Genomic DNA, 12,493 nt, shown 5'->3' with positions numbered 1-12,493 from the left:
CTATCCTCCCAAAAACATTATAATCTTTGACTTCATTTTAAAGAACAGGAAAGTTTGAAGTTAGGTAAATCATCCAATACAATACAGTCAGTGAAGGGTCTGGTATTTAAATTGTAGCCTCCTGATCCCGTGCAGTACACATCCCCTTTAAAAAAATGATAGAAAGACGTAATAAATAGAAAAAAAATGATGATGATGAAGAAGATAGATGAAAGAGGGAACGAGATGATAGAGGGACAGACAAACTTCTCATGAAAAAGAATTGCATTTAAAACATCATTTGTAGGGCCGGCCCTGTGGCATAGTGGTTAAGTTTGCATGCTGCACTTCAGCAGCCCAGGGTTCACAGGTTCGGATCCCAGGCACAGACCTGCATACTTCTCCTCAAGCCATGCTGTGGCAGCGTCCTACATACAAAATAGAAGAAGATTGGCACAGATGTTAGCTCAGCAACAATCTTCCTCAAGCAAAAAAAGAGGAAGATTGGCAACAGATGTTAGCTTAGGGTCAATCTTCCTCTCCAAAGGAAACAAAAATCATCATTTGCTCTCGTATGGTGCAAAGTCCTTTGATGAGAGAATATGATCCATGTCTTTTGTCAAATAAAAATGACAAGTAATAGGATATATTGGAATATATGAGGAAGCCATTTTGGTGTAAACCTAATTCGGCCTGACCTTGTCTTTCCAAAAGGGCCTGACCAAGGCTATTGAGCATGCATTGTATATCTGCTTTAGAGATTCCCTATGGCAAGAGCAAAAGGCCCTTGAGATAAAGGTGCAACTTCCCTGCCCCTCCCAAAATTGGCGTCTCCTTAAGGACTAAGTATCTTTCCTTAGGCTAGAAGCTGATTGCTGAGCTCACCTGTGACCGCCCAGCTAGAGACAATAGACTTGCCTCCTGCTACGCCCACCAAGATAGCAGACCCACTACCTGCTGTGTCCATCAAGTGCTGTGCCGACAGGGCAATCTTGTGACTATTGTGGGAGGGACATTTCAATCATACCTGAAACACCCTCTTTGAGGGTATATAACCACCCTTATACTCCCACTTCTTTGGAGTGCTCTGTTCCTTTGTGGAAAGACTCTCCCGGGTTATAATCCTAAGATTTAAGCTCAGAATAAACTCACCCAAATTTTCATTTATAGATTGATTATGGATTATTTTCATCGACACTTAAAAATCTTTGAAAATACCATGACACTATATCAGCAAAACCAAATTTTGTTCAGTCATAACCAATTGGCGAAATCATAAGGGTTGAAAAAATATTTAGGTAATAATAGAAAACAGTTATATTGTACTTACTATGTGCCAGGTGTTATTCTAAGTGTTAATAACATTTAATTCTCATGAGAATATTATGAGGTAGGCTATGATTATTATCCTCTTTTCAGACATAAGGAAATTGAAGCACGGAGAGTAAATAACTTACTCGAGGTCATAGAGCTTGTCGTTGGCAGAGCTGGTATTTGAACCTAGGCAATGGGACTTCGAAGCTTATTTTAATGCATATGCATGCCACTGGGGCTGATGGCATCAAATTCATCATATCTTCTTTCTCATTTGAAAATCTTAAACCCTCTGTAATGGTTAAAAGTCTCCTTTTATTCTAATCTTAAAGAGTTGGGTTTTTTATTTTTTTAACTATATCCAGTATTTATATATATTTAACTGTATCCAGTGTTAACTATATCCAATATAGACTACAGTTGGAACTGGTAAGATCATCACAAATCCACAGTTTATGCCCAACTTTGTTCAAATTAAACTTACAATGGGAATGCAATAACAAGTGATGTGATATTGATCATTAATCTAGACATTATTTCATCTGACGTGTTGGCAATCAGATAGAGGAGGTCTGCACACAAACTAACAATCACAGTTCTCTGAGACAAGGGAAAGGAAGCCCAGGACAGTCAGGGACACTTTTCCAGAGAAAGTCACCATTGAGTGGGATTTTGAAATGTGAGTTAGTGTTAACCTGATGATGAAGAGGATTTCAGGGTATGGCCACAGCAAAGCAGACAGGGTAGGAAGGATATCCAGGTTAGTGAATAGGATATATGAAGATAAACGGGTATAAATCATCATAGCATCCTCCACGGGGAATGCCAATAGGTTGACTTGATTCAGCACAGGATTCATGTGTAGGGGAGGAAGGCATTTCTTCTTCCCAAATGTGGGTTCGTCTGGCCGGAGAATGAGTTAAATTCACATGAGACAGAATAGCAAGAGAAAATTAAACAAAGCTTTATGAGGAACCATGGCCTGGGCCTTTCGTCCCAAAGGAAGAAAGGGCATCGAAGAAGTGGGGTGCACAGAGTGGTTATATACCCCCAAACAGGGTGTTTCACATATGATTGAAATGTCCCTTTTACAATAGTCACAAGGCTGCTCTGTCAGCACAGCTCTTGATGGAAATAGCAGACAGGTCTGCAGTCTCAGTGAACGCCGCGGGGTGGCAGATGTTTTGCCTCGGGATGGGGTGTCACAGATGAGCGCTGCAATCGGTTCCCAGCCTAAAGAGCAATGCTTAATCTTTAAGGAGATGCCAACATTGGGAGGGGGAGGGAAGTCAGTTACAGGAGGTTACCAGAGAAGCACAATAAAATGCAGATTTTAAGTCCTTGCCTTTGGTATTGATTAAGAGTTTCTAGAGAGAAGGTCATCTCCTTTCTTCTTCCTGGTACAGAGAGCGAGGCACCTGTTACAGATAGAGATTTACCTTACAAATGTAAATGTGTCCTAACAAAGGGCAAGTTCCATTCCTCAGAGCCTCCTTCCCTGTCCCAATTTATCAAAAGCAATCAGCCTAAAATAATCCTGATGCCAGAGACATATATTGGGGTGGCCAATTTCAGGTCCCCACACATGAAAGGAAGTGTCAGGAAATGAGGCTGAACAGGAAGAATTGCTCAGATCATAAAGAATCTTGTGAGTTAAGTTGAGGAGTTGGAATTTATCTTGAATGATTTGGAGGCTCATAAAGAAAGATCACTCCAGTGGCAGGAGGGCAGTGGGAATGGGAGGTGGTGAAGAGTAGTTGTTAAAAAGAAGTCTGAAATCCAGTTTGCCTAGGTTCAGATTCCAGCTTTACTACTTGATAAGACTATGACTTTAGGAAAGTTAGTTAACTTCCTTTGCCTCAGTTTTCTCAAGTGTAAAATGTGGATAAGTATAGTACATACCACAGAAGTGTTGTAAGGATTAAATATCCATTACATATAAAGGCACACTGTGGTGAATATATAGTTATCATTACCCATCTTAGTGACTGGAGTACATGCACACTGAAAGGAAGGAGAGAAGACTGGATAGAAGCCATCTTAGGATGCTAAACTCCTTACTATGTTCATCTCCTAATTCTCATTTATATGTGTTTCCGTGCTTGTTAAAATCTTAGAAAATGCTTCTAGTGCTGACACCTGCCCTCTCAAATATATTCCTTTGGTTGGAGAGATAATAAAGTATAGTCCACATCCTTGCATGACTTTAAGAGTTCAAGCAAGGATAACCACAGATGTTTGGGTAGCTGGCCTATTCTTCCTAAGTGGTAACAATCTCAACTTTATCTGGGATACCCCCTCAGGATCCCATAAAACTAATCCAAGTCCAAGACGTAAGATCTTTCTATTATCTTCATTGGGAGAAAGAGCACAGGATTTAAAGATAGAGCAACAGCGCTTGACTCACAGCTCTGCCTCTCACAGGCTGTGCAATCTTCACACAATCCTCAGTTCTATTAACCTCAGTGTTCTCCCTTGTGAGAGAACAATGCCATCCATGGAAAGGATCAAATTAATTAATGGACATGAAAATAATAAGTTATCTGCAAATCTAAGTCATAATCATTTTAGTGGTGGAACTTCAGGAACATCAGTGTCAGACACCTAAACTCTATGGACCAGGGCCTCTGTGGGACTGTTTATTTCCAATGGTCCAGTCAGGTTTTTAGGTCAAATTTGTTTTCTCGAGGATGATGCCAAAGAAGGTATGCTAGTTATAATGGGATCTATGCTGTTAAAGAAGCAAGGTTGCTCCTTTATTTAACTCTGTCAGCCCATCTAAATTACTTCAAATAGAATAAACAGCAAGACTTCAGCTCCTGGAAATCCTCTGGGAAAGGTATTTAGTCATAATTTCTCATGTGAGCAATTTGCAAAGGGCAGAGATCAAACATTCTGGATCTCTTTCCTAACAGCAAGCTCTATCCCATGGCAAGCTCTTTGTACAATAGTATTTGAGCAAATAAAATCTTGAAAAATCTGCAAATGAGTTAGTGTAACATAATGCTATATATATATATATATATATATATATATATATAGTCTCCACAGCACCGATATTTATCCTTTCACTTAATAAATATTTACTGAGCACATTCCCTGTGTCTGGTACTTTGCTGCGAATATAAAAACCATAAACCATTCACTTTAGAATAATACCTTTAAATGATCTCCTCAAATTCTCTTAGACTGGACTATAGCTTATGCAAAATCTATATTTATATAGGTAAAAAGGATCTTAGCAATCACTTGACTTTATTCCACTCATTTAACTGTTGGTGAAACAAATGGAGTGCAGAGAGGAAACTGAATTATATAGGTTTCACTGTTAATGATAAAGCTAGGACTAAAATCAATTGAAATAATATTGATACATCTTTTAAATCGGACTAAATTTTTCCTAAATTATTTAATAAAATTACTAGAATAGATGATGTAAAGTGAGTGAAGAATTTAAAGATTCCTCTTTATCCTTGAATACGATTTGGCTCCATGAAATTTGCCCTCGCCTCTTTCACCTTACTAACTTGTCATTCCAGAAGGGAAACTTACTCTGGCCTTCTTCTTGAGTGAAGCCCCACAACATGGATTTGGACAACCTGAGATATTCTTGGGTCAATACACCTTTCTGAGATGGAAACATGATCTATATCCAGATGTTCACACTAAAAGATTGAGTTATGTATAGTGATGTTTCTCTTATGTGCTACATTTCACACAAAAAAAGGATTACACATGCAGCCTAAGAAGAGGTCCTGAGTTCTGCATTTGTTAATTTTTTCTTTCTCTCTTTCTTTTTCTAAGATAGGGTGTTGAGTTTATAGCCATGCCATGGCTTCTGATCTTGGTCTACAAGAGCTTCTTTCTATGTTCCTGGCTTCCAAGAGAGAGAAACTGTCAGCAATCTTTATGCCTCAGCACAACCTCAGGGAATTGCTGGCCCAGTAATTGGGTAGCAGTTGGAGAGTATTGTTAGGCAAAGAAAGTGCAAGTGTAATTCCCACTACATTACTCCCTATAAAACTATATTGAAAGCTACTTGGAAATGATCTAGTTCATAAAGATTCGGGCCATTTCCACAGTTTTGCACAATTGACTTAAAGTCGGGGCAAGGGAAGGGGGAAAGTGATGCTCAGTATCACTATATTGTTCCGGTAGCCTAATGATGCTCAGTATCACTATATTGTTCCGGTAGCCTAATGATGCTCAGTATCACTATATTGTTCCGGTAGCCTAATGATGCTCAGTATCACTATATTGTTCCGGTAGCCTAATGACAAAATTGTGCATTTGTTTATAAAACTATTAAAATATTTTACTTCAATTTAAAATTTGCTGAAGCTCAAGTAGACAAGCAAAATGTTTAATTTAGTGACACTGTGACGATACTGCCTCAGCCATATTATTACCTGAGTGAATTTCTAAGGGATTTAGGTCTAGGATGCTGGACTAGAGTCGAGGATTACAACTCTGAAATCAAGTATAAAGTTTATCACTAAATTACAGTGTGAACTTTCAGGTCAGGCCTAAAGTTTGAATATGTTAGGATTGCGTGTTTGAATGACACATAAGAAAAATGTAGGAACCCAAAGAGAATTCACCTTGGCTAGCGATGTTCTGAGGTAAAAAGAACTATGATGTTGCAGCATAAAAGTGATTTTTGTTGTTGTTGGTAACAGTTTATTGTTCTATGACTCTAGGTGTTATAAGTGAAGAAGATGCTTAGACGCGGATATAGTTAATTGAGGCAGTCCTATTTTTACGGGGTTTCTCCACTCAGATTCCTTTTGAGATGAAGGACGTGTCACATGCTTCTCTCTTTCTCTCCCTCCCTTGTCTTGTTCTGTTCATTCTTTCATTCCTTCATTTGTTCCTTCCTCCCTTCCTATGTTCTTTCTTTTTTCTATTTTTTTCATTTCTTTCCTTCCTTCAAAATAACATTTAGTTGGACAGGGAAATACAAGTATTGTATGATATCTCTTATATCTTGAATCTGAAAAAGCCAAAATCAAAACAGAATGTAGAATGGTAGTTACCAGGGACTGGGTCTGGGGGAAGTGGGGAGATGTTGTTTAAGGGTACAAACTTGTCACTAGAAGATAAGTCCTGGACATCTAATGCACGACATAGTGATTATAGTCAATAACACTATATTATATACTTCAAAGTTGCTAAGAGACTAGATCTTAAATGTTCTCATAACAAAAAAGAAATGATAATTACATAAACGATATACATGTTAACTAAAGCTATGGTGGTAATCACATTGCAATATATAAATGTATAAAGTCAACATACTGTACAACTTAAACTTACACAATGTTTTATGTAAATTATATCTCAATAAAAAAACATTTATTGAGCATTTATTCTTGGCTGGGCATTGTGCTCAGTACTCTAGTTACAAAGACCACTGAATAATGGGGCAACCAACAAGTGAGGAGAAAATTGTAATAAAAATGGTAAATGCTCACTAAAGATAAGTACAGCATGCCATGAGAATTCATATGAAATTAGCTGATAAAACTCTGCAAGGACGGGATCAGAGGTGACTTCCAAAAAGATAAGACTCTTAATTTGAGTATTGAAGGCAAAAATTGGATCAGCAATCGCAGCAGAGGAAGCAACATGTTCAGAGGCATAAAGGTATGAGGAAACTACAAATGGTTCAGAGGTCTATACAATGGGACAGAACTTGGGGCAGTAAGCAGGGACTAGGATCATTAGTCACTGAAACTGGGCCCAAGGTCTAGAGTGGTACTGTAACAAAATCTATAATATGGGGACTCCTAGGTATTATCCAAGATTTTCTTATCACCATGTCCACCTCATACCCCTACAGATTCCCATGATAATATTTGTACCAGAGTCTGGGTCAGGATAGAACTTACAGATCAGAAACTGTAGACTTGAAGGAAATATTGGTAGGGATAGGAAGTCAGAGTTCTTCACTCAAGAGAATGGTACCAGGGGCCAGACCAGTGGTGCAGGGGTGAAGTTCACGTGTTCCACTTCTCGGTGGCCCGGGTTTCGCCGGTTCAGATCCCAGGTGTGGACATGGCACTGCTTGGCAAAAGCCATGCTGTGGTAGGCGTCCCACGTATAAAATAGAGGAAGATGGGCCTGGATGTTAGCCCAGGCCCAGTCTTCCTCAGCAAAAGGAGGAGGATTGGCAGTAGTTAGCTCAGGGCTAATCTTCCTCAAAAAAAAAAAAAGAAAAAAAGAATGGTACCAGACAGTACTGTGAGCACTTACATTATATACTTACATCATAGATTTTATCATTTCCTCTAAGTGAAAGAAGCTTACAAAGTGCTTGTTTGTTTATAGAGTAATTACAAAAAGCTTCTTGAGAACATAAAGAGCATAATGACAATAAATCAACAACTAGCATGATAATAAATCAACAATAGATAACTTGGGTAAGCCTATTTGTTAAGGAAAAACTATGGAAATCTAAATAAAATGTGGAGTTTACTTAATAATAAAGTATCAGTATTGCATCATTAGTTGTGACAAACGTACCATACTAATGTAGGATGTTAACAATAGGCAAAATGGTATGAGGCATATAGAAACTCTGTACTATCTTTGCGACTTTTTTTAAAATTTAAAACTATTCTAAAATTGCTTTAATCATTTAAATGAAAAACAATGATGTAAAAGACTTGAAAGAATGATGTCAATCAGGACATTTTAAAAAGTAGGTAAAATGTTATTTTTTACATAATTTTGAGGACGCATATATCACCTAACATGAAATTTCTTGTGTTGAGGCTAATTTCAATATGAACGGGGGAGTTACTAGGCGTTTTACTATCATATAGCAGGAATCTGGAGTCAGAGCTCTAGTCCATCTTTCTGCCCTGTCAAGCTCTAGGATCAAACAATTACACAATATTTTTTCAGTCTTATTTCCTTCTTAATTTAACAGAACAATTGGTAATAATGATAACATACGCAGTCAATATTTATTGAGTGCTGCCCATATGTAGACATGCTTATTAGAGCCTTACAAGTGTTATTTTGTTGAGTTTTCCTGAGAACCCAATGAGGCAGATACTATTATTGCCCCCATTGTACAGACAAAGGGGCATTAAGAGGTTAAGTCCCTTGCCTTCTGGTAGGTCATGGAGCTGGACCATGATGAGGCTATCTGACTCCAGAGTCCACACTTCTGACCTCTCTGTTCTACTTCTCCCAATGATCTGGGCTTATATATTATCTTAGAATGCACTAACTTTCATCTTGTGGAGATTGGGAGACTTTATAATTAGATATTTGGATGATCTATTGATGCTTGCTGGAACACCCAAATGACAAGATGCCCAAGCTCTTACATTGCCAGGGGTATTGCAAATTACCTAGCAAATCCTAAGATTAGGTGGAATTTCAGACTTCTTTTTCTTGAGGTATATTTTTCAACTAAGTAATCAGAAAAGGCTCTCTATAGCAATTGATTAGGAAATAAAGTGAGAAAATACAAAAATATTGCTAAAAATCTATCATTATATTGTCATTTATTAAATAGAATAAACACCTGTCCATAGCCCTAAAAATTTCAAAGAGTGCTTATGTCAGAAATAAGTAACCTTAAATATAAATGTTCCAGTGAATATTTTCACACATCTTCTAGCTCTGGAGATCCTATATAGATATAGTAGAAATTAAGTAATTGGCCCATCTAATTAAGATAAATACTCTTTCTGGGGAGAAAAATATTGGGTTAATCATCATTATCTAAAATTACTACGTTTCTTGGTTGATTATACTTTTCCTACATGATCTTGGGCAAGACACTTAACAAATCTGAGTTCATTTGTAAAAATCAAGTTGAATAGCATTACCTACTCCGCAAAGCACTTTTGAGACTCAGAGGTAATAACTGTGAATGCTTTAAACCACAACTCATTTTCTTTTTTTCGTCTTTTTCTTTAGAGTCTAGAGCTCTTAAACATTATAATCAGTTGAAGAGCCAGCTTATCAACTTGGCCCCACTATAATTCCACTCAAAGGAAAACTTCAGGTGAAATGGAACACCTCTCCTAGAGAAGCCTCTATGGCAGAACACTAAGAGCTTCCATCACCCCAGCATTCCCAGATTTCTATCCCTTCACACATAAACTTTGCTAACAGCATATGTTCATTCAAGTGAATTTAGTACAAGTGCATTTCTCAAATATGGCACAATATAAAACACAGTTCCTAGTGAACTCTAATATATAGGGTCATTAGTGCTATTTTCAGGCATTATTAAAGATGGGACAAAAGGGGTCCATGCTGCTTCGGAAGAGACACTGATGAGATGTCATAAAGAACTTCCTGATACTTGGAGTTGTAAAACTCTGGAGCAGTACAAAAAGGAGATGTAATATCTTCTTTCATTTGAAGAGAGTTTAAAAGTGAAATGAATGGATAAATGAAGACCATGTATAGACAAAAGGATAGAAGAGTTGATTTTCAAAGTTGTCCTCTTGAACTTAGGGCTCAATTACTTCCTGTTATCATTCATGGACCAGTAAATATTCATGAGTTCCCTGTGTAATATTTAATACCTGAGAAAGCCACCTATGCCTCCCAGCTATGCAGCGAGATGTTTATGATGGCTTGTCTTTTATACCAAATTGGCTTTCATGCATGTACTGATGTACAGATGCGTTAAGAATGCCTCAAGAGAGTATGTTTTCTAAATCTCTGTTCCTGTTCATCCTTTAACGTGGCAGAAGGATGCCACATGCTTTTTTCTCAGCTTCTTCATAGCTGTCTTCATATCAGCATTTCTGAGTGTGTAGATGAGGGGGTTTAACATAGGTGTGATCACTGTGTAAAAGATGGAGAATACCTTATCCATGGAGAAGCTGCAGAAAGGCCTCAGGTAGATGAATACACACGGCACAAAGATCAGGCTGACCACTATTAGGTGGGAGGCACAGGTAGAGAGTGCCTTGCTCTGGCCATGGTGGAAGCAAGTTCTCAGGGTGATCAGGATGACAGCATAAGAGAATAGTAAGACCAAGAAGCAAATAAGAGATAGCAGACCACTGTTCGAGACCATCAGCACCTCTACCACGAATGTGTCCGTGCAGGCTAGCTTGATGACCTGTGGGACATCACAGTAGAAGTTGTCCAGTTCATTGGGGCCACAGAAGGGAAGCTGGATGACCAGTGCAACCTGTGTTATAGAGTGGATGAAACCCCAACACCAGCAGGCAAAAACCAACTGAAGGCATAGCTGGCGATTCATGACTATCAGGTAATGCAGAGGATTACATATGGCAACATACCTATCATAGGCCATGACTGTCAGCAGAAACATCTCACTGGCTCCCAGAAAGTGCAGGAAGTAGATCTGGGCCAGGCATCCTGAGAAAGAGATGATCTTACCCTGCTGTAGGAAATCCCCTAACATCCTGGGCACAGTAACACAGCTCAGGCATAGGTCAATGAAGGACAGATGGCCCAAAAAATAGTACATAGGAGACTGGAGCAGGTGGGCATCAGCTCTCACTGTTACCACTATCAAGAGGTTCCCCAGCACAATAGCTATGTAAAACAACAAAAATATTAAGAAGAGAAATAGCTGTAGCTCCCAGGACGATGACAGACCCAGAAGAACAAATTCTGTCACCTTAGAACCATTGTCTTTTTTCATCAAGTCAAGAATACCAAGTGACCTAGAGAAAGAAGAATTAAATTGAAACAAGAGAGATTTAACTTAGAGAAAGCTCAGATACATATATATATATTTATGTCATCAGATTTTGAGTCTGGTGTTTACAGAATCATATTTCAAGATGAAAAAATTTTAAGCAAGTTCTGTGAAGTAGGAAATGTACATTCTTGTGTAGCCAGAACAAGGAACATTTTGTATCACTTCCAACTCTTTGTTCCTGTAATGCTTTTAAGTTACCTTTACAACAAATTAGGAAGGGAGACAGTGACCTGAGCATGAAGTGATGAGAGCATGAGAATCATTCCAGTTTTTATTAAACAGAATTATATCCTTTAAGGACAAGAGCTCCAGAATGAAGGATCTAGATCCAATCTACCACTCACCAATGGAGTGACCTCAGGCAAGGTATTAAATCTGACTTTTACTCTTTGTTTATTCAGTCTAATATAGAGATAATAGTATCCCCTAATGTTTTGAAAATCAAATGCAATCTGTCTATGAGCACTATACACTTACACAAAAAAACGACTAAGTGTCTACCAGTGAAGGAATATTTTTTTATTCATCTTTGTACTCACATCACAATGCTTAATGCAAAATAATTTATCATATTGAAGGAAAAATGCTTTGTACTATGAACTGGTATATTGTACAAAGATTAGCAGTTATTATAAATGTACATATTGGGAAGCAAATTATTTAGGAAGGATTGAAAAGAAGCTCATGTTCTTTGTCATTATTATCTGAGGTGACAGAGGTTGGGATGTTGTAAAAGAAATAAGAAAGAAAAACTTTACCTTTAATGTTTAGGGAAGCATCAGACTCAGGATGAGTAGGATAGGACCTGGAACACACTAATCACCAAAAGAAGAGACCAAGGGCGATGATCCATATCATTGAGGCATGTATGAAAGAGGCTCGCCATGACCCATTTTGTAGGAAAGGATTATGAGGGAAATTGGGGGGCCAGCCCCGTGGCCGAGTGATTAAGTTCGTGCACCCGCTTCCACAGCACAGGGTTTTGCCAGTTTGGATCCTGGGTGCAGACGTTGCACCACCCATCAGGCCATGCTCAGGCATATCCCACATAACACAACCAGAGGCTCTCACGACTATAATATACAACTATGTGCTGGGGGTCTTTGGGCAAAGAAAGGGGGATAAAAAAGATTGACAACAGTTATTAGCTCAGGTACCAATCTTTCAAAAAAATAATAAATTTTAATAAAAATGGAAATTGAAGTATGCTGCCTTTGGACTTTTCAACAACCATAGGTGTATTTAACAGAAATAAAGGATAAGCTAAGGTATTGTTTTATCCATTTTCTCCTGCTCTGCACTTACATTCATCCCCAACATTGGATGGAAATATCTTGGATTACAAATAAAAAATCAGGGAACATTGATGCGTTTCTTCCATTGAAATGGTTAAGAATTAGCAGATGTCTCTTTGTGTAGATTAGGATATTTTCAATCTAGAACTAGCTCTAGGCAAAATATTAAATGAGACAAAATTTCTATTTTTCT

At 38.1% G+C, this 12,493-nt stretch overlaps 1 protein-coding gene across 1 annotated transcript; it reads right to left on the bottom strand.

Moving 5' to 3' along the window:
• Positions 1-9,997: 9,997 nt before the first annotated feature.
• On the bottom strand, positions 9,998-10,984 carry LOC106833372 (olfactory receptor 4Q3-like). The gene has a single exon (XM_014844562.3). The coding sequence runs from the start codon at positions 10,943-10,945 to the stop codon at positions 9,998-10,000; it is 948 nt and encodes a 315-aa protein (XP_014700048.1). The 5' UTR covers positions 10,946-10,984.
• Positions 10,985-12,493: the final 1,509 nt, after the last annotated feature.

This window comes from Equus asinus, chromosome 2, assembly GCF_041296235.1.
Source record: "Equus asinus isolate D_3611 breed Donkey chromosome 2, EquAss-T2T_v2, whole genome shotgun sequence".
In the NCBI taxonomy this organism is placed as follows: domain Eukaryota; kingdom Metazoa; phylum Chordata; class Mammalia; order Perissodactyla; family Equidae; genus Equus; species Equus asinus.
This window is presented reverse-complemented; position numbering and strand designations above follow the sequence as displayed.

Bases quoted from the DNA above. Each gene is read 5' to 3' on its own strand.
- LOC106833372 (XM_014844562.3), bottom strand. From the start codon at position 10,945: ATGAAAAAAGACAATGGTTCTAAGGTGACAGAATTTGTTCTTCTGGGT.